The 25705-nt window shown below is 43.4% G+C and overlaps 2 protein-coding genes across 12 annotated transcripts in view; both read right to left on the minus strand.

Moving 5' to 3' along the window:
- YTHDF2 (YTH N6-methyladenosine RNA binding protein F2) overlaps positions 1 to 8774 on the minus strand; it is a 33169-nt gene extending 24395 nt beyond the window's left edge. Inside the window, exons 1-4 of one of the 2 annotated variants that reach the window (XM_059036161.2) lie at positions 8391 to 8774; positions 7871 to 7895; positions 7221 to 7300; positions 2474 to 4057 (exon numbers count right to left, since the gene is read on the minus strand). In XM_059036161.2, coding sequence (XP_058892144.1) covers positions 2474 to 4057; positions 7221 to 7300; positions 7871 to 7895; positions 8391 to 8417 — 1716 coding nt within the window. In that variant the 5' untranslated portion in view covers positions 8418 to 8774. Of the gene's footprint in view, positions 1 to 2473; positions 4058 to 7220; positions 7301 to 7747; positions 7896 to 8390 lie in introns of both variants that reach the window. The other variant, XM_067013231.1, reaches the window with a different exon arrangement.
- Positions 8775 to 20225: 11451 nt separating this feature from the next.
- GMEB1 (glucocorticoid modulatory element binding protein 1) overlaps positions 20226 to 25705 on the minus strand; it is a 31945-nt gene continuing 26465 nt past the window's right edge. For all 10 annotated transcript variants that reach the window (XM_059036318.2, XM_067013562.1, XM_067013554.1 and 7 more), the window contains one exon: positions 20226 to 23215. In XM_059036318.2, coding sequence (XP_058892301.1) covers positions 22515 to 23215 — 701 coding nt within the window. In that variant the 3' untranslated portion in view covers positions 20226 to 22514. The remainder of the gene's footprint in view (positions 23216 to 25705) is intronic.

Here is a 25705-nt window from a genome sequence, read left to right on the forward strand (position 1 = left end):
GTCAGTTATGTAAGGATGTTAAAGGGTAACAGTGGGCAACATAGGAGTAAGGCAATACTACTGACTGAAAGGGTAGCTGGGTTTGGAAGCAATCATAGGGACCTTCCTGAAACCCCAGCAAGCTCTTTTTAAAGAAAGTAAACTAAAAAGTAATCTGACACAAGTATAATTGAAGCTTTTAAGTATTTACTTTTGGTGGTTTGTTCACCAGCCTCAGAACAATTAGGATACTCATTCATCAAAAGTCTTTACAGACCGGTTTTAAGAAAGAGCCATTAGTTAGCTTAACAAAGACCCTAAACCTTGATTACTATTACACTCACTGAAAACACAAGGCTAGTCAATGAATCTTACACCTACTTATGAAGTGTTATTCACTGAACCACTCAAATGAATTTAATACAGATATATACTTGATTAAAAGTGCACACAAATTAACAATCCTCAGACTTACTACTTCACTTTTAAACACAAGCTTCCCCACTAGTTCTAACAAATACAAATTTATCTTAGAGGCTATGCCGCACAGTCCAAAAAATGTTCCTATCTTTGCCTTCCTGCTTTTAAATCACAAGATGTAGGACAGAACTTTGCAGATGAAAGTAAGCAGATTCTTAATATGTAACAAATATTATGCATATTTCAAGTAGTTAAACCAAGCACCTGGATGCCCCCACACACGTTAATAATCTGCTATGCCACTACATGATGCCTAAAAGGCCACAGCCTCCTTCCTTGTTCCTCTAGAAACAGAAGCCTGTTAAGACATCTTTAGAGCCTTTCAGATGTTTGGCAAAAATAATCAAATATCTTTTTTCTATAGACTCTGGAGGATTTTAAGTTACACTGTTAAACTCTGGGAAAGGGAAGAGTTTAAAGAACTAAAAAGTACCAAGTTTTTTCTGACAGCCAACTTTCCAGTAACCTGGCTCCATCTCCCCAATACTTTCAGCATCACTGACAAGTATACCTCTATTTCTTATTTGTCTGTACACACTGGAAGATAAAGATTCAACCATCCTGGTGGCTCAGGGGTTAAGAATCCACCTACCAATGGAAGGGACACGGGTTCGAGCCCTTGTCCAGGAAGATTCCACGTACCGTGGAGCAACTAAGCCCATGCGCCACAACTACTAAGCCTGTGCCCTAGAGCCCGCGCGCCTAGAGCCCGTGCCCTGCAACAAGAGAAGCTACTGCAATGAGAAGCCCGCTCACCGCAACTAGAGGAAGCCCGCAAGCAGCAACGAAGACCCAATGCAGTCAAAAATAAAACAGTCAACCACCCTGCTTTAGTTAGACAACTATGGACCTCTGATTCTGTGTTATGGAGGTCGAGAATCTACCAGAGCAAACTTCCTCCTTTGAGCAGTCCTCCTCCCACTGCTCAAAAGAATAGGTCTTTATAGAGGCATAACAAGTGCCTCAGGTCCTAGATCAATTACATAAGATCCCTATGAATTAATGACAAATTCAAGGAAAATGTGTTTACATTAAGTCTGTTAGGTTTTGTTTATTTTACATCTGAAGCTAACCACTCAGGATGCTATCATTAATATATACATATGTTTTTAAAACATTTTCTCCTTGCCATTATCTTTTCACCTACTTCCTATACTTCAACATGTCTAACTTCTGGATAATATGATCTGCCCCAACCAGTATTTTATCATTTTCTTATGGTCCTAGAGTTTACACTCAATACATGGGATCAAGCATTACCAACCCTTTCAAATAAATTCAACTCTTTACTTTGGAACTATTCCCTATCACTCTGTCCATGATTCCCACTTGTTACAGAGGAAAAGAGAAAGTGAATCTTTAGGAATACAACCAAATGTTAAGAGTAAGAGGCCAGCTTTTTTGGATGATCTGCTTTACAAATTTTATATAATTACCTTTTCTAATGGGAAAAATATTTTGAAAAAAACGTGATTAAGCAAAACACTACAAAAGACAAGCAAGGAAGAAAGATCTGAAAAACATCCTCAACACTGCTAGCTGTCAGCAGGCAGGCAGAAATGTCACGGCTTGGTGACACACCAACTCTTGAAACTAACCACAGTACCCCAGCAAGGCCAAAAGTTAATTCTGACAAAATTATCTTTTTCTCTGCCACATTACAGCCTCAATCTTCTCCTACTTTCATTTCTACGTTTCTATCACTTCAATTATTCTCTTTGTGTTTTTTTCAGACTCATTCTTCACCTCTTTCTGCATCATGTAAAGCCAGTTTCTCTATGGCTGTTTCTGCTTTCCTTTAATTTAAGCCCACATTTCTGTCCTCCATTAATGTTCCCATATTCTTTCACACTAAGGTTCAAATAAGACCAATTATCCTCCATTAAGGCTTGAACTGTTAAGTGATACTTGTGTTATTTACAAAGCTTTTATTAATGGTTCAGTATAATACCTCTCCTGTTCTCTCTAGTTCCTTCTCCTTCCTTTAAAGTCTTAAGAAGGGTAAGCTGGTTACCTTTTTAACACTTTCTTCTTCCTCTTGGCGTTTCTCATAGTGTGAGAAGTCATCAAAAATGGAAGTGGTGTGCTTGTAGCTGGCTATGATTTTCAACACCTGCTTAGCCTTTTCCAGAGGCACTTCTTGAGTGTCCCTGGAGTTGGTCACTGGTTTATTCTCGTTGTTCTCTAGGCGAATGTGTCGCAACTGGCTATTGGGAACGTCCTTCACAAAAATCCACCTGACATCAAAACGACCCTTCCATTTGTCCTGGGACCACACACCTGCACATGTGTTGTAGTCCACAGCAGATTTCATTTCTGCAACGCCACAGAAGTGTCCACTGCCGTTGACACTGAAAAGTAAGTAAACGGGGCCCTTCCCGTTCATGGAGCGATAAGCAGCATCCAGTCTCTTGTTACCATGCTCTGTGCTGCACCAGATATTATACTTAATGGAACGGTGGATATCGTCCTCAGAGTAGCTCTTAATGATGAAAACCCGGCCATGTTTCAGATTCCAGTCAAAATCCTTGGGGTTATAGTTATTAATGGACCGCAGCTTCTCCAACACTGGGTGAGGTTCTGAAGGAGATCCAGATCCAGCCTGAGACTGTCCTACTCCATTACCATCCACCCCATTATGACCGAACCCACTGCCACGGTTCCGAGGTGCTACCCAGCGGGTTGGCTGAGCTGCCTGTTGCTGCACTGAGAGCTGGGCAGGCTGTGGTGGTGGTGGGGGCAATGGCTGCGTCTGTTGCCCTACTGATGCCTGAGCCACTGGTGGGCTACTGTTAGCCTGCTGACCTACAGGCTGGGGAGACCCCTGGGTTGGCTGCTGACCTATGTTCTGAACCAAAGCCTGTGAGGGGGTTTTTGCCACAGGACCCTTGTTATCCCAAGTTCCAATATCCATGTTATGTTTTATTGGAGGTGGTGGAAGACTTGACCCTGCAATGCCATTCTTGGTCTTCAACTTGGGTTGCTGTTTTGCAGGCTTGCTAGCAATATCAGCCCAAGATGCTGGTTTTGGAGGAGCAATGGTAGCTGGAGGCAAACTATTGGAAGCCACGATGTTACTAGTAATGGACCCGCTACCAACAGCAGAGCCTACAACTTTTGGAACATTGCTTGCAACTTCTGTGCTACCCAACTTCAGGGCTGCCATCCCCTGGTCTATAGTATTCATGCCAGGAGCCTTATTGAGGGTCTCACTGGCAAAAGCTGACTGTCCATCAATCATGGCTCCACCTAAGGAGCTAGGTGCATAAGCATAATTGCTACTATATCCAGAGCTCTGAGTAGACTGTCCCTGAGAACTGTTATTTCCCCAAGCTGAGAAGTCAATCCCACTGGGAAAGAAATTAAAACCATGCTGACCAAGAAATGGAGTGCTACCCAGGGCTCCTGGTTGTCCGAACATTGCATCTGGTAGGAAGTGAGGCTCTCCGTTGCTCAGTTGTCCATAAGAAGTTAGATAGGGCATGGCTGTGTCACCCCCAGTAGACCAAGCAGCTTCACCCAAAGAATAGGAGAAGCCAATGGAGGGACTGTAGTAACTGGGTAAGTAGGAATCTGACATGGCAGTATACGCATTATTCTGTGGAAAAAAAAAAAAAGGGGTAAATTAAAACTAAACACAAAAATACATAAAACGAACAGGACATTTCCTCTCCCAATTATTCACACAATTCAAATATTTCAGTCATTACCATAAAAAAGGAGAGTGACCTTTTCAGATGGTCTCTTCCCATAAACTTGCTATTTTTAAAGACTTAGATACTATTTTGGTTTAATAATTGAACTGCTTAAACATTTAAAATTAAACTGACATACAGTGAATACCAGCCTTACCTTTTACTACTACAATTCAGAAAAGGGAAAACCTGTCATCTCACTAAGTTTAAGTCTTCCTCTGTAGATGTACTGAGATGATGCCTTCATTAAAACCACTATCTCTGGACTGAAGGAGTGGGAATATTGGCAGAAAAAAAAAGTATTCACAAGAGTTTCCTATTAAAACTTACTATATAATAGATGAAACAAAAATAACTGGAAATTTCAAGTTCTATCCCAAAAATCTGTGCAGCCATTCCTCAACCATAAGCCAAAAATCAAGGTTCAGTACACCTAGTTTATAGTAAAGCCTCCTGGCAAACCATCTGGGAACATCAAGAGATGCCACTATTTAATTATAACCTGGAAAAAAAATGCACAGTAACTTCCAGAGGATTCAAAACTAAAAAAAATGTTGCTACCTGTTTTGCTTCACCTATAAAAGTTAAGGCCGTAAGCTAAAATGCACACCTAACTTTTTCATTAAAAACAGGAATATAGGGCTTCCCTAGTGGCGCAGTGGTTGAGAGTCCGCCTGCCGATGCAGGGGAAATGGGTTTGTGCCCCGGTCCGGGAAGATCCCACAGGCCGCGGAGCGGCTGGGCCTTGTGAGCCATGGCCACTAAGCCTGCGCGTCCGGAGCCTGTGCTCCGCAATGGGAGAGGCCACAAGAGTGAGAGGCCCGCGTACCACAAAAAAAAGAAAAAAAAAAACAGGAATATAATTCTAAAGACAGTATGGTCTACATCGTTAAAAAAGGAATCATCCTTCAGAATGACAACCAGAAATACTTATACGCAACTATTCTTCACATTAGAAGATAGATTACATTGCAGAAACATTTTTACTTTCATTTATACTGACAGTTCTTTTTTACAAATCCTATAACTCACAAAGTACTCCCTTAAATGAGAAGCCAGAGATACACAGAATTGGTTTCTATAGATATAGACTCAGGTCAACTCAAAAATAGACGACTTTAACTTCAAAACAGCTCTGGTATCTAAGAATCCACTAACTAGTCAATAGGCAGTTTTGTTCTTAAGAGACTTGGATGACCATAACTATACTAAGTCAGGCCTTAAGTTTGTATTACCAAAGTCAATAGTACTTCTTCCTAGCCACTAAAACACATCTCCTGAAGATTAAACATTTCAACTAATATAGTTTGATAAAATGGTGGTGCTTCTCTCTGCCAATTCTAAATTTTCTTTTAAAAACCTAAGTCTTTCACATATACCCTCAAGTTTAAGAGAAGTCTATTTCTCGAAGACAGTGTTATAATTTTAACAGCCCCAAATCCATTATGAATAAGAAATTCAGTCCACCCTTAATAGATTAAGCCTGAAGAATTATTCCAATGTAACGTGATGAAAAACTGATTAAACTAATAAGAACCTGCTGAATAAAAAATAAAATTAAAAATTTTTTTAAAAAATTGGTTAAAAAGTAGATGAAATAGCCTTGACAGACAAGACTACAGAGTCTCAGATTATGTCTATTCGACCAAAATTTATATTCCCCCCCCCAAATTTTTCAAAAATATTTAAGCTTTAGCTTACTTAACAAAAAACAAACTCCCCACCAAATTTTTCAAAAATATTTACGCTTTAGCTTACTTAATAAATAAAAAACACACTTAATATCACAGGTTATGCCACTATAGAGCTGAATGCCTACACCTGAACTGGCAGGTTCCCACATGCCCCTGAGCTCAAAAATCTGAATTACACAATGTTTCACAAGAACTACCTAGAATTGTTTCCAAATGCTCCCACTCTCCTTGTTATAATGATTATGTAAGCAAACTACCTCAAGAGCAAGAACCCATTAATAGTTCATTCCTCTACTTCCTTCCCTACTTTTCCTGATTAACTGGTTGTCTTCTGCAAAAACTTTTTTCCAATCACTTGCTTAAGCGGTTTCTACACTTTCAATTCAGAAAATGCTACACAAGGGATCAAAAAGTTTTATGTAAGCATTAGGCCCAAACATGCGCACGCACTAATGCCAAGTTATTCAAGACTGTTATGCATATCATACACCATCTGTTCAGAATTTATATAAATGTTCCACAAACTTTTTCATCTTTTAGGATATTCTGGATGAGTTGTCAATTTTCCTTTTGGTTTATTAGTCTGGTGAGTTATACTTATTAGTTACAACTTTGTGACTGTATTTGGGATCCAAGATAGTAACACAAAAGAACTGCTAAATCAAAGAAATCTCTGTGCACAGTTCATGTTCATATATGGACCTACACGCAACTGATCCTCACATTAGGAGACAGATTACATTGCAAAAACTGGAATTCCATCATTCTTGATCTGTTCTCAACAGTGTTTATCTTCCTTCAACTCCATTTTGTAAATCCTACAGCTCCCCTAAGCCAGTTATGTACAAAATTGCTCTTTACAGATGTAGATAGAGCTCAACTTGAAAGAGTAACCAGCTCCAAAATAGTTCTGATAACCTAAGAACCCACTAACTAGTGACTAAACAAAACGAAGATACTCAGTTCTGCAGCACTGAATAAAGTTCAGGTGATTTTATGTTAGTTTTCCCCATCACGTATGAATCCAATTTTCCTAAAAGAAAAATGTTTTGGGGATGAAAACATTTAACACCGGAAGTATTCTTAAGTTTTGCACTGTTACATTCTTGCTAAGGAGGAAGAACTATTCAAACAAGTGTTGCTGTTAGTATACTGTAAAATGTTATCAGTACTAGCCTCAAAAAATGGTATGTTTGCTCATAACAGAGATAAGAACCTTAACAGCCTATGACATTTGTAGCAACTAGTTTTATAACATATTGACTGATATTAACAAAGTCATCCCCTGAAAATGAAATTTATTGATAGAGCAGAGAAAGAATAATGATATACTGCATCCTCTGATCAAGCACGAAAATGGTTAACTACTCACGGGCCTTGCCTGTGGACTCAAGTAAGGTTCAAAATCATCATCATTTAATCCATCCTTTTGATGTACAGATCCATTTTGTACTAAAGGAGAAAAAATTCAAATTAGAAGTGTCTCAATCGTACAATCCACATCCCAAATTAATCAAATACCTCCTAACCAAAGAAAAACAGTACTACACAGAGCAAATACGTTTGGGTTTCGAAAGGATAAAGATGAGAGTGAATGCTGAACAACATTCGTCAGTAAAAATGTCTCCCTCCACCCAGAGCAAGTTGATCTAAAAAGGTCATTTTATTGGCTCCTCTAGATTTCTATTCCCTCCCGCTTCCCCTCCCCCATCACATGTGAGCACTTCCAGAGTGTGATCCACGAGGATGAAAAACAAAGGCCTTCTAAGACCTACAGGAAACTAAGGACCTGGGACATTTCAAAACCGAATCCACCCCCACCCCTAATGAATTACTCCTTGTTCACTAAAAAGCTGTTCGCCAGCTGCAGGAACACACCAAAAGGGTCAAATACTTAACTGTGAGGCACCTGCAAACTAAGCGGCTTCCGAAAGGTCCTCTCCCCGGGGCGCTTCCCGGAGACCCCGCCCCCCCAAGCGGGGTCCCCCGCCCGCCAGGGGCCACCGGCTGAGCTGGGCTCACCTTTGTTTCCTTGACCTTTTGGTCTCTGCGGGGGAAGGAAACGTCGCCGAGCAGCACATCGTCCAAAGAAAAAACGGAAAAGAAGAGACAAATTAAAGCCAAGACCGATACGGGAATAAAGGCGCAGGCCTAAGGAGAGGCGTCAGGAATGGGGTGAGGGGGAGGCTGAAGATGGGAGGCGGGGGAAGCGCGACGCTGGCGGGGCCCAGGGGGAAGAGGGGGGCCGCGCCACAAACAACGCGAGGGGACCAGGGCTTCAAAGAAGGGGAAGGAAACAAGAGAAAAACGAGGCCCGCTGAGAGGAGGGAACGCGGCGCGGCCGGCGGTCTCCGAGGCCCAGGGAGGAGCGGGAAGAGCGGGCCGAGGCCGAGGCGCTGGGCGCGGCCGGCCTGAGAGCCTCAAAATGAGGCCCGCTAAAGGCGCCGCCTCGGCTCGGCCCGACCGGGGGCGGCGGGCCCGGGCCTAGTCGGGCTCCCTCTCGCCTCACACAATGGCCGAGGCATGCGGGCCGGGCCTGTACCTGCTCCAAGAGGCTGCTGGCCGACATTGCTCTCGGATCTTCACGGGTCGCGACGGCGACGGACTCTCCTCAGGGTGGCGGCGGCAGCGGATGAGCCCCGGCGACGGGAGCAGGCGGCGCGGCGGCGGCTTTTGTCCCTGACACTCGGGGGCCTCGGCGGACGCAGCGGAGACACAGCGCGCGGCTCGGGCTCCGGCTCCGACTCGGCGACGCTCTAGCCCGAGAGCTCAACGCCCGTCTCTATGCCTTTACGCGCGCGCCCGCCCCTCGCAGCCGAAATAAGGGCGCCGAGCAGCGGAGGCGGACGGCGCGCACGGCGCGACGCTGACTCTCACATTCGCTCACCCACGCTGAAGGGGCCCGGCGCGAAGCACCCCGGGAAGGCAGAGGTGGGGCCGCAGCGCCCTCTGTTGGGCTGGAGGAGCGGAAGCCGCGCGCGCGCCCTCCCCGCCCCCACCGCCTCGGGATTGGGGCCTAGGAGGGTGGGGGCGGCCAGGGTCGCACCACGAGGTTTTGACTAACAGCTGGAGGGAACGGAGTAGCTCTAGCTTGGGGGAACCCACAAAAGCTGGTTTTTCAGTGAAGAAGCGAACCCCGAAGGCTGAGAGGCCTTAAAATAAACCTGCTTCCCAGTTGCAGATGGCACCCCACCCCCATATGGGGGGGAACACGAACAGGAGTCACAGAGGCCTCAGGGGAAGTTCAAGGGGTCCCTGCCCTGAGAAAGACACCCTCTCACCTGGTTATCCTCCTCTGTTAGCAGGCTACAGAAACAGGGCCCAGAGAACAAAAATATCCAGAAAACATACGGTCCCCTGAGAAAGAGATTCACCCTTTGGCGTTGCAGGGAGGAGAATCCACAATTCTTTTTTAGGGATGTCGCTGGCCCCCATGATAATCTGTTAAACTGTGGACTTTATTTCCAAGAAAAACACACTTCACACATCCACACAAAATTTTACATGTTCCTTCAACAAGTCCTTACCTGGGGAAGAAAGGAAATAAATGCTATTTGAATACCTGCTGTAGACTAGGCTTTGTTGTTAGGTACTTTCAAACATATTAAAGCCTTTCAGCATCTTCAAAGTAGCTGTCAACCAATCCGTTTTATAACTGAGGAAACAGAGAGGTTAAGTCATGTGCCCAAGGTCACAAAGCTATTAAATAGTAAGGTTTGCCTGACACTGAGAGGAACATAATAGTGTCCCTCCACGGCCAAGAGAAATCCTGTATTCAGGAACTAGAATCCTGAGGCGATCTAAAAGATGGATGGGCAGAAGCATTTTTAATCAGAGGCAAACCTGACTCCTGCAGGGATATTTGATCCCAGGACAGTCCATCTCCTAATAGCTTTTGTTATTGCAAATAGTAGTAAACAGATAAATAATGCACTCAAGTGTCAACCTGATACCATCCCCTCCCTGGATACAGGAAGCTTGGGTGGACTCAGTAGTAAAATAAATGATAACACAGCATCTTGGATTTTGCATCATAATTTTGCTTAAAGTGCTCAATGCATTTTTTCTGCCCATAATCACATTCATGTTTGGAATGAATAAGGTCAGGCACCAAATGTGATAGACTTCTGGCAGAGTCCAGGTTCAGAGCATAGATCCCACCAAGGGAAGAGAAGAAACATAGTAATCTTTTTTTTTAAATATAAATTAACCAGTTAACCCCATGGCCCAGATTTATGTGTAAACTGTAAGCAGTTGCCTACACTTACCCTTGAAGGCGGCAGTGGTATGGTAAAAAGAGAATTAGACCAGGAGTCATAATCAGGGAGGGGGAGTGACTAAACACTGGCCTCCCCAACAGATTGGCGACATTAGGTAAATTACTGAAACTTACAGAGATTCCCTCATTTGATAAAGGGGATAATAAAACCTACCTAACAGGTTTGCTACTAAGATAAAGTTCAAAAAAACAAAAATCAAAAAACACAAACATTAAAGTAAATCTGGTACATTGTAAACTTCTTTCCTATAATCCCATTAAGGGATGATAGTGAAAATTCCCTCCTTCCAATAATATTTTTATAGTGGCTGAAATTTTGATTAGTTCCTTTGGGATTACTTTCTGTCCTACAGGATTTCCCAGTTAAAACGCAGACATCCTGGGGGAAGGGTAGTCTCTAAACCTGGATTAGTTCACCAGATTGGCTTTAATTAGGCCCCTGAACAGAACACACAAGACTGATATATTTAATCACTGGGAAGAGGGAGAGGAAGTCTGGAGTATGGGATATCATCTTAGGGGGCAGACCGCTCATGGTTTGAGAAAAGAATACTGTATCAGAAATTAGTTTGGGTTCTAGTTTCACCTCTGACCCTGGGTGCATAAAGTACTCAATCCCTCTTCTAACAAGTATTTATTGAAGGCCAGGCAATGTGCTGGAGAGAAAGTCTTAAGAGTTCACTTCTGGGCTTCCCTGGTGGCGCAGTGGTTAAGAATCCGCCTGCCAATGCAGGGGACACGGGTTCGAGCCCTGGTCCAGGAAGATCCCACATGCCACAGAGCAACTAAGCCCGTGTGCCACAACTACTGAGCCCACGTGCCACGACTACTGAAGCCTGTGCACCTAGAGCCTGTGCTCCACAACAAGAAAATCCACTGCAATAAGTCCGCACACCGCAATGAAGAGTAGCTCCCACTTGCCGCAACTAGAGAAAGCTGGCACACAGCAATGAAGACCCAACATAGCCAAAAATTAATTAATTAATTAATTAATTTTTTAAAAAAACAAACAGTTGTTAGAGTGCAATGAGAAAGCACAGACAGACCTCACTTAGTCAGAGGACCAAGAAGTTTTCCCTGAAGTCCTGAGCTTCAGCTAGAGCCTGAAACATGACCAGAAATTGACCAGACAAGGAGGGAAAGGATGTGAGACAATATGTGCAAAGGCCCCAGGTGGGGAAGGATCTTGGTACTGGTGAAGAACTGAAAAAAAGGCCAATGTGACTGGTGCATAATGAGAGAGAGGGTGGCAGCAGATGAGACTCAAGAATTGGGCAGAAAAGAGAAAAATAGGGCCTTTAGTTGTTAGCTACAAACGATGATCAGTTAGTAAAGGGTTAATAGAAGCATAGCATTCTCAGATTTATGTTTTAGGTTCACTCTGATTGCAGTGTGGGAAGTAGATTCAGGGAGAAAAGAGTAGATTAGTAGGAGTTAGAAGAATATTGCAGCAAGTCCAGGCAAAAGATAATGGTCTAATATAGTGATGATGAAGACAGAGTAAAGTGGACAAAAGGGACACTTTAGGAGGCAAAATGAGAGGTCTTAGTGATTGATCGGATTGTGGGGAGGGCATTAAAGGAGGAGATAGCAACATAATATCTAGTAGTTTGCTTTGAGCGATTCAGTGGGTGAGGTGCCATTTTCCAATGTGGGGAATCCTAGAGGAGATTTTGTGATCATCAATTTATCTTTGGACATGTTGGGTTTCAGAAGAACATAAAACATCAGATAGGAATGTTCTGTAGACAATTAAAAGGTTTGGGCTTAGAGAGTAAAATCAAGCTGGAAATACAAACCTTGGAGTCTCTGGTATGGGGATGTTAGTTGAAGTCAAAGGAGTCCCTGGGATTTCCTCAGAAGAGAAGGAGAATGGGAATTCCCTGGCGGTCCATTGGTTAAGACTCCTTTCATTCCACTGTGAGGGACACAGGTTTGATCCCTGGTTAGTGACGCAGCCAAGCAAAACAAAACAAAAAGAAGAGAAGGAGGAGAGCAACAGGCCCAGCAGCAAACCAGAGATGGAAGGGGAGACACGGAGAGTAAATCACTTCCTAATCAGAGTCTATTTCCAAGACTGTAAAATAGGGAAGTTGGACCAAAATAACTTCTGAGGTTCCTTCTAGTTCAACCATTTTAGACCTCTGGAAGGTAGAAACCAAGGAGATCCTTCTGGATATATGAAGGGGGCAGTGGGGATAAGAGAGTGAAAAGAAGCAGGAAAGGAGGACAGATTTTACATACTCTTCAGAATTTTGCTATGGCCTGGGCTGGGCCCTAGAGCTCTGGTTCTCAAACTTTTCCAGCCTTCAGGAACAGCAGACCTCGCTGCCCAAGTCACTCCCTTAGTAAGGCAGGAATGGAAGGGACCTCCTTTGAGAAGTGTTTATATACTTCACACACTGACAGTGTAAAAACCTATTTTTAAAGATTTCTGCTGGTTCTCTGTAGTCCACACAGTTTTCAAAGCTTGTCACTCCCTAGCCCTGTATATTTCTCACCATGCAGTCCATGCTCCAGCCACATTGCCTTTTTCTCAAATACGCATTTTGTTCTGGAACCCATGACTTTGCACATGCAGTTCTTTCTGCCTCAAATGTCCTTGACATCTCCCCTCCCCAATTCCTATCTGTCCTTCAAGACCCTGATCAATGAAACCATATTTTTCCCCCGAGCAGAAAGAAGGTGTTCTATTATTTGTTCACCCATAATATTGGTCACATTTCCTTATGGTAACTTAGTGTACTAAAACTATCCATTTGGGCTTCCAGGGTGGCACAGTGGTTAAGAATCCGCCTGCCAATGCAGGGGACACAGGTTCAAGCCCTGGTCCGGGAAGATCTCACATGCCACGCAGCAACTAAACTAGACCCATGCGCCGCAACTACTGAAAGCCGCGTGCCTAGAGACTGTGCTTCGCAACAAGAGAAGCCAGCGGAGTGAGAAGCCTGCGCGCCACAACGAAGAGTAGCCCCTGCTTTCTGCAACTAGAGAAAGCCCGCATGCAGCAACGAAGACCCAACACAGACAAAAATAAATTAAAAAAAAAAACTATATGTTTACATCAATATTTTCCTTTTAGAAGTCTTGGACTCAGTTGAAAATCTAATGAGAATAATGAAACTTCTCAGAAAAAGGAACATACACCCAAATGTTTGCCTACAATCTCATTAAGCACTCCCTTCCCCAAGCCCATCCATCCCATGGACCCCAGATTAAGAGAACCAACTCTCAGCTTACATATTGCCTCTTTAATAAATCTATGACTGCTTAGAGGACAAAGAACTTTTTTAAAATTAATCTTTATAGTCCAACTCTAAGTAAGTGTTTGTTGAATTAATTTATCTCATTCATTTTCAAAATTCTCCTTAGTATTGTCAATCTCCATTTTATTAATGAAAACCTGGTGGGGTTAAAAAGTCAAATGTGCAGGTTTAACTAGTTTAATTGAATGTTAAAGGAAAGGCACTGTGGAAATCCCAAGTTAAACTGATGGTTGGCTTTTAACTTGCAGGTGTGTTTTATGACTTGCTGAATGGAGTTTTGAAAAGAGCAACGTGAGAACAAAGCTAAAGGAAGAAAAGACCTACAGCTGGGCCAGGTGGCCTAAGGACGCTAGGAATCCGCAGCTGTGTATATACAAGAGCCCCTGTTGGAGATGTCCTCAAGGGCAGAAAAGAACAAGAACCAAGAAAGAGCCAGCAGGAAAGGAGCCTTGAAGTTTCAACTCAGGGTCTAGAGGTGAAAGCTGAAATTTTCACCAGTTCCCCAAGAAATAAGAAAGGTAATGATAATGTAATGAGCTTTTCATAAAGCTAAATTTACTCAATGCAGAAGACTGTTCTTTATTCTGAGATTATTTCCCTCCTAATTGTTTTGATGTGAAAATGCCCTTTCTTCCTAAATGATGCCAGTAAAAATTAGCCATTTTAAAAAATATCCTGATTTGGTAAAATATAATGTAGAGAACACCATGTTGGTTCCTAAGACCTTTTTTTATTTATTATTATTATTTTTTTTTTTTTTCGGTATGCGGGCCTCACACTGTTGTGGCCTCTCCCGTTGCAGAGCGCAGGCTCCGGAAGCACAGGCTCAGTGGCCATGGCTCACGGGCCCAGCTGCTCCGTGGCATGTGGGATCTTCCCAGACCGGGGCACGAACCCGTGTCCCCTGCATTGGCAGGCGGATTCTCAACCACTGCGCCACCAGGGAAGCCCCCCTAAGACCTTTTTTTAAAATAATCTCTTTTTTTGTGTGTGTGGTACGCGGGCCTCTCACTGTTGTGGCCTCTCCCGTTGCAGAGCACAGGCTCCGGACGCGCAGGCTCAGCGGCCATGGCTCACGGGCCAAGCCGCTCCACGGCATGTGGGATCTTCCCGGACCAGGGCACGAACCACTGCGCCACCAGGGAAGCCCCCTAATCTCTTTTACTGATCCATGGGATCTAAAAGTCTGAGCAGCACTGTGCTAGCAAACAGTTTACAGTCTCAATCTAAGACAATAGGCCAGAGAGAAAAATGGAGTGTAAACAAGATTTCTGGAGATACTGCCAGGGGAAAATGAAGCCAGGGAGCCCCAGAAAGCACTGGTTCAATTTTAAGTCTGTGCCAAGAAAAAATAGTTAAACCAGTGAATGTGCATCTAAACTATTTGTGACAATGTTTTATAGATAAATCCTTCCCTTTCGGTCCTTGGGTGGCAGCTACAGAATATGAGAGGCAAGAATATGAGAAGCCCTGTCCAGAAAGGTTAACCAGGGCTTACCTGGTGGCGCAGTGGTTGAGAGTCCACCTGCCAACGCAGGGGACGCAGGTTCGTGCCCCGGTGTGGGAAGATCCCACATACCGCGGAGCGGCTGGGCCTGTGAGCCATGGCCGCTGAGCCTGCGCATCCGGAGCCTGTGCTCTGCAACGGGAGAGGCCACAGCAGTGAGAACCCCGCGTACCGCAAAAAAAAAAAAAGAAAGAAAGGCTAACCAGAATGTCTCAGTCATGGAAATGTTAACTTAGCATTTCTGAGGCATAGTGGTTCCATTTTTGTTCCTGGTGCAGGGGAATATCTTTTTGCTCAGTGGGCAAAGGTTTTACAATATTATCAATGTTCTATGGAACAGGTTCCCTGTGTAACAAAGCACATGGGGTTGGGCTCTCCACAGTAGGAGCTTAGCAAACAAATGAAAGAGTTCTAACCAGGGACTCTGACATCAACATCATCTCAAACAAGACAAGACCACTTTTAACAAAGTGATAAATCAGTACTTCCTGTGACTGATGGACAGGACAGATGATCTGGGTTCTAAAATCCTTTCTCGGTTAACTGGAAGTTCCCTCCCTCCACCACACTCCCCCTGCAGTACTGTGGAGAGATGGTGAACTGGACTGTAAACAAAACAACCTAAGGAAAAACTAAACATGCTATCAGCAAAACATCATCACAATAAAATGGTTTGTTGAAAGTTTCCTTTTAGATATTAAGCTTCTCTAGTACATTTAAAGACTGTTTAATAAATTTGATCCCTATACAACGTTTCAAATGTATCTATTGTTTAGAGTAGAATATACGTGTTAGTTTCCTCATTGTAAAATGAAGTAAATAATGCTCTTCACCAAATAGGATTGTCCTGAGGATCAAATGGATTAACATATGTAAAGTGCTTAGAAAAATGCTTGGTACATAGTTACCCTTCAATAAGTATTGGTTATTATTGTTCTTATTATTATTCATGCATCAAATATCTATCCAGTTTCTGCTACATGCCAGGCACTGTTCCAGGGACTGTAGAAACAGCAGTGACTAAGAGACAAGAATGGTCCCTGCTCTCATGGGGCTTTGATTCTACTTGGGGGAGAAGAAAATACATGTATGTCAGGTGATAAGTAAAAGAAAGAAAAATAAAGCAGGGTAAAGGAAAATAGGAAGCATAGTGCAGGAGGAAGTTGCCACTTTTCATAGGGTGGGTAGTCAGGGAGGTCCTCTCTGATAAGGATAGAGACTTGAAGGAAATGAGTTAATAAGCTTTGCAGTTATCTGGGGGTGAGAGTGTGCTTGAGATTATTGAATGAAAAAAATAAGCTACCAAAAATAAGTAGATCTGGGTTTGTAATAGGGAGTGACAGTACGTGAAGAAGCCATGGCCCACCTGAGACAGGCCTCAGTTCTAGTCAGGTGTTGCTGTGAGGAAATGTGGACCCAGTGCTGTCAGATCTTCTGGGCTTTGTGGGGTTTTTGTTGTTGTTTTAAGAAAAACTTTATCTTGAATTTTTCATGTGAACTGTCATAGGCATAATGCATAATATATGTTCGTCAAAAGACATGCACAAGAATGTTCAGAGGTGGGCATATCCTGGTGGTCCAGTGATCAGGGTTTGGTGTTTTCACTGCCGAGGGCCCAGGTTCAACCCCTGGTCGGGGAACTAAGATCCTGCAAGCTGCAAGGCGTGGCCCAAAAAAAAAAAAAAAGGTTCAGAGGCATTATTTATAATAGCCCCAAACTGGAAGCTACCCAAGTGCCCATTATTAGAATGGATCAGCTGTGGCATAGTAAATAACAGTCTCTACATAGCAATGAGAAGCAATCAGCTACAATTCACACAACATTATGGGTGAATCTTTACAACATAATGTTGAGAGGAAAAAAGCCAGTCCCTAAAGAGTTCAAAATAGGTAAAACTAAGATATGTTAGAGAGCTAGATATAGATAAAGGTTACCCTGTCTGGGTGAGGTGCTGGTGACTTTTATTTTTCCCTTGATCTGAAAGCTGATTTCATGGGTATGTTCAGTTTATAAAATTGTACAGTGATTTGTGTACTTTCCTGTATGCATTTATACTTCAATAAAAAGTTAAAATAAAACTAAAATATGGGCCAAACAAAGTAAATCTTAAGGCTGAATCAGAGCTGTGGGCTTCCAATTTGCTCTACAATACATAGATTTCTTTAGAGAAAACAGCAGAGAAGTTTTTTTTTAAAAAAAATTATACTTTGGGCTTCCCTGGTGGCGCAGTGGTTGGGAGTCCGCCTGCCGATGCGGGAGACACGGGTTCGTGCCCTGGTCCGGGAGGGTCCCGCGTGCCGCAGAGCGGCTGGGCCCGTGAGCCACGGCCGCTGAGCCTGTGCGTCCGGAGCCTGTGCTCCGCAGCGGGAGAGGCCGCAGCGGTGAGAGGCCCGCGTACCGCCAAAAAAAAAAAAAAAAAAAAACTTATACTTTGGGCTTCCCTGGTGGCGCAGTGGTTGAGAGTCCGCCTGCCGATGCGGGGGACGCAGGTTCATGCCCGGGTCCGGGAGGATCCTGCATGCTGCGGAGCGGCTGGGCCCGTGAGCCATGGCCGCTGGGCCTGTGAGTCCGGGGGCCTGTGCTCCGCAACGGGAGAGGCCGCAGCAGTGAGAGGCCCGTGTACCACTAACGAAACAAAACAAAACTTATACTTTGAGGGGATTTCCCTGGTGGTCCAGTGGTTAAGACTCCGTGCTCCCAATGCAGGGGGCCTGGGTTTGACCCCTGGTCGGGGAACTAAGATCCCATGTACCACAACTAGAGAAGCCCACATGCCCCATCAAAGACCCAGGGCAGCCTAAATTAATTAATTATTTTTTTAAAAAATCCTTATACTTTGAAATGCAGGTAACATCCCCCACACCCCCTTTTACAGGAGCTCCTACAAAGCCCAATGAGGAACCCATCTTTCCTTCTGGGTCATTACCCAGCCTCGCATTTTCCTTTATATGTGATCCAATACTAATGTCCACTCTTGTTCTCAAACTCGAGAGATCAACCCATATATACCATATTATAAGCCAAATACTAGTAAAGGTACAGAATTGGAAACCATAGATGCAGGAGGAGAAGAACCCAGAGGCAATTTCAAAGTAGGGTGTGGCCTACTTTAGGTTGAAACAGCACCAGGAGTCTTCAGATTGGGAGGCTCATAAGACATAACAGAAGAGGTAGTAGGAATCATACTGGGCTGAAATAACTTATCCAGGAAACAGGCATGTGTTAGCCTGGGCCATGGACCATAGGTAGGGAATCAATCAGGTGTAAAAGATAGGCTTTAGAATCTGTGTATTCTGGGGAACTTATAAGCACATCTCAAAGGTGCTTCAATTCAGGTGATGGATGAAGTTAAGAAGGCTGTTCTAGGCAGTGAAGACTGCAGTCTATGGATGTATGCTGAGGTTTGGGTCTTGGGGGTTCCTTGGGAAGAAATGATTGTTTCAAGGGTTGAGTTACTGACATAGCAGAAAGGTAGAGTTACTAACATGGCAGAATTTGGGAACTAAGTCACATTTGGTTCCCCAAAGCAAGGGCTAGAGAAGCAGGAGTACAATAAGGATGTTCAAGGAAAGTAGAACCTTCTAGGGGAAGTGAAATTGCATAGCTCAGGACTAAGAAAGGTGTTCCAGGATTGGGAAGGAAACCTAAAAATGACTGAATAAAGGCTAAGAAGAGAAATTCCAGGGGCAGAGAGTTCCAATCTAGCAGAACTGATCCCTTGTTTAGTGCAACAACCTTGGTTGTTATTGTAGTACATTACAGACTACACAAGAATGTCCCAGGGAGGAGGCATCCAAGGTGTGAGGGATCTGTGATCAATTATACTAGGTTAAGTTGACTGAAAATGCAGGGGCTAGCCTACAATCTGATTTTTTGTCTCAGAGAGGACTATTTCCTCAGGAGTATTACCCAAAGTGAATCACAACCTCATACCTATTTTGAGAATTCAACCTTTTCTTTATCCTTGCTACCTCCTTGATAGTGGTGGACCAATTATAACTCAATGAACTAGTAGTTCTATATTTCATGCTTGGTTTTACTATCTTTATCATCAAGTGTTACCAGTACTTTCCACCATAAAGACTTACCTTTAATGCTTTCATGAAATGGATTAAAATGCCACCACTAAAGGGTGGCTCAGACCACCTAAACTGAATATTAATTTCCAAGGTATTTGGATTAACTCTGGTCCTCCTTCCCAAATACGGACAGAAGCATGAAAGAAACTTCACATGAAGTAGCTTTAAATTTTAAATATTCAAATCTATTGTCCCTTTTTTACTTCAGAATGCCAGGGAGTTTTGTTTTGTTTTAATTTGGGGAGGGGGGCAGGGATAGAACCTGGAAATTGAAAAGGGGAAGAGAACGGGAAGGCGGCAGTCAGACAGGGACATGGCCAAGGCAAGACAGCTGAACAGTTGACTCTGAGGCCTTTGTGGAAACCACATGACAGGAAGGTTTGGGGCATTTACCTTCTACCACCTAAACTCCAGTCCTGCCCTGGATTCATCTGATGGAAGCTCAGAGAAACTGACACATGACTGGGCTTTCGCCAGTGCGGTGCTCTCAGAAGAGACTGCCTGAGCTGCTGACTCTGCCTAGTTCTGGAGACAGAAGCAACAAGAGACTTAGGATTTTTTTCCCCTCTTGTATAAATAAGTCCAACTACTTGAAAATGGAATGCAAAAAAAGTAGCCAAAAATGTTCTCTCCTAAATCAGGTTAGGTATACATCTTCTCCAGGAAGTACTCCCATATTTGCTGACCCCTGCCTCCAAGCTGGGTTAGATGCTTGAACCTTTGTTCTCTCTTCTCCCAGCCAATAACTCTATCACTGCACTTACCCCAATATGATGATTTGTTTCAGTATCTCACTAGAGAAAGGCTTAACCATTTTGTACCTTTGGTATCCTTCTGAAACCTACAGACCAACTCTCGGAACAATGTTTATCAATGCATGAAATAAAATACATAGCATTACAAAGGAAAGCAATTATTATATTGAAATATAGTTCTTAACTCCAGACAACCTCTGGAGAATGAATCCCTTGAGTGCATGGACTGAGCCTTCAACTCTGTACTGCCAGTGCCTAGCACAAAGCCTGGCACATAGATGGTACTTACAAATGTTTATTTAATGAATGAACAGAAAGATTAGATGGCTACTGCCAACTCAGCCTGAGGAATGATTCATTGCAACTGCTTGTGTACATACCAGTGGCTTGCATGTACCCCACACCGTCTGAGATCTAGACCAGGGCTGTGAGGAAACCCACACTCAAGAATGGGTGCATAGCATCTAGCAATAATGACAGGCTACTGGAAGACCAGGAAAACAACAAAGCTCATGTATTTCCACCAGCTGGAATATTCAGATAGTGAAAGTAAACAGGCTCTGTCTTTAGGAGGTGATCGCTTGACTTTGGAAGCATGACGCTCACACTACTTTAAAACACTAGCAACAGCTCTGACGGAGGAAAGAAAGGAACCTGAGCTAGTGGGTAGGTGTTCTCCAGGGCTCCTCCTCTGTCCTGATTTGAGCCTCTTGTCTCTGGGAAAGATAAAAGTGTCCCTAAAAACCGCAATAGGGATGACATGTGCCTTTCTAGGTTCAAGTAGTAGTTTTAGGCTTAGGCAGAAATTTTGTTTTTGTTTATGTACCAACAGACAACCTAAAGAAGCAAGAAATAAAAGCCACTTCCCTCACTAAAGATATATAAAGGGCCAAAGGTTTGTTCTAAACAGATTGCTATGTCTATTAAATATTTTGAAAAGAAAAATAAAACCCCAATTTTAAAGCTGAAAACCACAACTGTATGGGGTTCAGAAATCTCAGCCATAAGGCTTTTAAGATTGACCCTTTCAAGTTAGAGGGCTTCTCTAGCTATACACAGCTATCTGAGGGATGGCAGGACGCAGTCTTCCCTTGCTTAACAACAGGGTTTCCAACATCTATTGGAAGAAACATAGCTTCAGGTGGGTGCCTTCAAAAAAAAAAAGGAAACTACAGGTCAAAGTTTTGTATTTAATTTAAAAAAAAAAAAGACTCTCCCACTCCTAAAGTGTATGCTTTCTTTTTTGACCTATTTTTCTTTTAAATTGTCTGCAGTTTCCCTATATTTTTCCTAGTGCAGTAAAAAATGCAATCAAAGAAACAAAAAACAGACTCCACTCTTGCCCCAGACACTGAAGATGGTCAAAGAGAAGGAATCACAGCATGGAAAATGGGCCCATCTCTAAATATACAAAAACATTAAAAAAAAAAGAAGAAAACAAAATACCCCCCCAAAGATATTATTATTACATTCCTGGTACATTTCCTATAATATAATGTTGCAGACAATGCTTCTTTCCCAGGGAGTCCAGCTCGCTCAGGAGGAGACATCTACTCGGTGCCTCAGGATAGGGTGGGGTGTTGAGTCTTCCCTGCCAAACCTAAGGTTTTTTAATGAGCTCAATATCTCACAGAAACATCTGTGGTATAAATGGTATATATGAATCTAAAAGGGGATGAAGGCAGGCAGGCACCTGTCACTGTTCTCTGAATCAGCCAAAAATCTGAAGAGCGTGGGATCCAGGAGACAGATGCCATTAACCACTGAGGAACGGAGGGTAGAACAGAGGAAGCACCAAATGAGTGGCTGCTTTTGGTTCCAAAGCCAAAAAAGGGCCCCACAAAAAAGGGCAGCTGGTCTGGATGAGGAACTCTCCTGCTCCTGGAGTCATGCAATAAAAATGATGGCCTTGGAGCCCCACCCCGAGAACAGCCACAGTCCAAGAACCAGAGCAATTTACACCACATCACACAGTTTGCAAATGAATGGACTAGGTAGGAGGGTAAGTGTTTTGACAAAGTGGGGGGCAAGGTGAACCTGAACCCCAAAGCACAGCTGTGACGTCTCTGGATTTCTATTTCTGCCAAGCCACAGGCCTCTGACGCCACTTGCTCGGTGGAAATGTACCCTTCTTCTTAACACTGGCCTTGCCTCAAAATGGCAGCCATGGTAGTAACCCTCAGAGATATTAAGAGGCATCAGTTGCACTTCTGGAAGTAAGATAATTTCCTTGCCCCATCCTGGCCAAAGCACTTCCCTTTTTAAGCTGCTGCTGGTATGCTACCTTCCCCTCCAAGCAGAGTGCAACTTTCAGACTTTTGAATTGGCCTCTGAGGGCCCCTTCCAGGATACAACGTAAAGTATCCTTCTGCATCCACACGTGAGTGGGTTGCCTTCCAGGGTCAGATTTGTGTTCCCTGGTTTTGGCAATGCACCTTTATGAGAATAAAACCACATGCGTACACAGACAGACTAGCCTGGAAAGGGCTTTCTGGACAGGGTTTCTGGTTATCTTGATGCCTCCCCTAAAAGAAATAACTTTCTTGGTGTAAGAGGATTAGGACATTGAGTGACCTACTCTCAACTTCCGGAAGGGCAGCTTGTTTTGTCCATTTTTCCATGAGGGGGGGGAAGGGACCCAACCTGTTCAGTTACAACAACAAGATTTTGTTTTTTTAAAAAAAAGGATCCTATGTGGAAATGAGTGGGACAATGATAAAAATAAACAAATAATTAAAATTCCAAACCAAAACATATCTCCTGGCCCGGAGACCCCCAGTTAATCCTCTAAGACCACAATCTCCACATTGTGGACTTGATGCTGGTGTTCTTCCATCTCAGCCACGACTTTCTCCTCAGTCCTCAGTTCTGTCTCCAAAATGACTGCTTTGCCCTCAGTATCCTCAGCCTCTGGGTCTGGGGCTGGGTCAATCTCAATGATGGTCTGCCCATCCTCTGAGGTGCTTTCAACAGCCTGGATGGCTGAGGTCAGGCCAGACTCCATGGCCACCAACTCCACAGGGCTCACCATGGTGGTCATGTTGCCCACGGTACTCCCATCCTGCATGGCGGTGGAGCTTAGCAGCGCCAGGCTAGATGAAGGGTGGATGGTCACTGTGTCTGGTGAGCTGCTCTTGGCAGATGAGACCACTGTGGCATAACGGAAGAGCTGAGGGCCAGAAGGCAGTGTGTGGACAGTCACAGGACTGGAGCCCTGGCTGAGGGTGGCCACTGGAATATTGCCCATGGAAAATGACTGACCCACGGGGGTGATGGTGATGGGTGAGATGACTGTGAACTGAGGCTGCTGGACAGGAGGAGAAGGGCTCAGGACGGTGGTAGAGGCTGGCCGCTGGAGCCGGGGCCTTTTGGGAGGCTTAGGAGTGCTCACAGGCATCAATACCACATTTTGAACCGTCTGGGATTTCAGCCTGTGATCCTGAGCTTGCTTCTTCTGCTCTTCCAACTGGCGTTCCAAGTCTACGGAAAAAAGACAGACTTTGTGTGGAGAGAAGTATAATCTTGGGAACAGTAAATGGGAAGTGAGGAGACCTGGGGTCTTGCCCTGGTTTTGCTACTATGTAGCCTCAGGCAAGTCATTTCATTGTTTTTCAAGAAGAAACTAGACTGGATGGTCTTTAAAATCCCTCCAGTTACTACATGTCATTGTGTAATTATAGGCAGGTCAATAATTCAGAACCTTTTCGTGCTGTGATCCTACCATAGCTCAACTCTAGAAGCTCCTGTGGCATTCTGTTACCTGTCACCAAAATGCAAACCAAAGAAGTCTCCAGTTGGTCTAGCAGCTTATATATGCCCTACCTGGGTCTACAGATGAAAATAATATCTGCATAATCCCTTTGCAACTGCCATGGGCCCACAAAGGAGCTACAATGGCCACTGTGAAAAGCAGTGATTCCCAAACTGTTCTTCAAGGCAGGATCACTTGCTGGTGACCCAGATGGCTTTAGTCTACCATTAGCCCCCAGAGAAGTCTACAGAAAGTTATAGAGGAAGTCCCTAAGAATTACAGAACTGAAGGAGGTCTTAAGAGTTCTAACACATTCATTTTGACATAGATCCAGAGAGATAAAGCGACTTCCTTACGGTTACAGAGCATGGGCCAAAACAAAAGTCTTCTGATAGTCAACTTGGTGGCGTTTCCACCCCAATACACCTATCACTATCCCTCTCCCAAGGGTCCAATCCAACCTTGATGACCACTGGTGATTCTGGTTCTACACCAGAACTTCGCTATTGCTTAGCACCTGATAAGCATCCAATAAATAACCAGGTACACCTGTAGAGCACCTTGCTCACTGTGGAATACCCAGAGCAAGTCAACTCCTTGTCTGGAATTAAAGGAGTAGGGAGTGATAAAGAACACATTCAAAAATTTTAAAACATTGCCTTTTACGGTTATAAGATAATGCATTTTTTCCAACTTTAGTAGTAATCAAAGAAATGTGAAACTAAACAAGATACCAAATCTATAATTTTTTAAAAATTAAATCAGGGTGTATTATAAAAATCAACGCCCATTGTTGGTGAGCTCAAACTTGTGATGTAAATTGGTGTAATCTTCTTGGAAATTTGACAATAGGTCACAAGACTCCATAAACAAATTATCAATACCATTTAACCTCAAGCTTAAATGGTATTGATATTGTAAAGTAGTTTAAAAGAACATAAGAAGAAAAGTTATATTCATACATGTTCACTGCAACAAAATAAGCTACTGAAGAAAATTTTGAAAATTTAAATTCATCCCTAGAAGAACGTCTAGGTAAAATACTGTGTAGCAACTTGGAAAAATATTAGTATGTCACAGTGAAAAAAGCAGAAAACACAACTTTATGTATACTGTGGTTATAACTAAAATGATATGGACAAGGGACCAGAAGCCTACATTTCTAACAAAAACCATTTTTCAGATGGTGTAAAGTTTCAAGGTGGAAGACAGCATTGGACTATGAATAAGAAGCAGAGTTCTACTCTGGGCTTCACTGTCAAGGAGTGATGTGGTCCCAGGCAAATCATTTATCCTCTCTGTGCCTCTACTGGATTATCTGTAAAATAAGGAAACAGCCTATAATGTTCCTAGAAAGATCAAATGAAAAAGGGCATCTCAGAGAACACCTGGTAAACCGAATTTAAAATATAAACTGGGCATAAAAATAAGTTTAAAACAACCTAAATTGTTCTTCTCTTACCAAATGATCTTTCTTGCCTCTTGTCTTCATGACCGACTATTATAATATATTCTACGTCATTTAAGACTGATAATCCATACCTCCAACTTGTTCTTTTGTTTTTTTTTTTTTTTTTTTTTTTTCGGTACGCGGGCCTCTCACTGTTGTGGCCTCTCCCGTTGCGGAGCACAGGCTCTGGACGCACAAGCTAAGCGGCCATGGCTCACAGGCCCAGCTGCTTCGCGGCACGTGGGATCCTCCAGGACTGGGGCACGAACCTGCATCGCCAGGTGGACTCTCAACCACTGCGCCACAAGGGAAGTCCTCTCCAACTTGTTTTGCATCTTTCACTGCCTTACCTCCTCCAAAAGCTTCTCTTGATTCTTTTCTGGGTATAAATGATAATGCCCTTTGTTCCACCACTATACCTGCTATATGCGTCTGTTACAAAACTGACTACTTTTTGCACTTATTTCTAAGTCTGCTTTCCCTTGAGTTCCTTGAAAGCCCTCAAGAGACTGAGGCTACCTTATTCAACATTTTATTTCTAAAACCTAGCTTAGAGACCAGCACAAAGTACTTATTAAAAAGAGTTAAATTATCCATGTGCTCATAATTTCTGATTACCAGAAATAATGAAAGTGCTAAATGTATATCAAAAGACTCAGTATTAATAATGTAAAAAAGACAAAGGCCAATATTTTTCTTCTGCCACTTATATTACTGGACTAATGGAGTGATCTAGCAGACATCTTAGTCCTCCAAAGATATAGAAGGA

Source organism: Kogia breviceps, chromosome 1 (genome assembly GCF_026419965.1).
Source record: "Kogia breviceps isolate mKogBre1 chromosome 1, mKogBre1 haplotype 1, whole genome shotgun sequence".
NCBI classification, from domain to species: Eukaryota; Metazoa; Chordata; class Mammalia; order Artiodactyla; family Physeteridae; genus Kogia; species Kogia breviceps.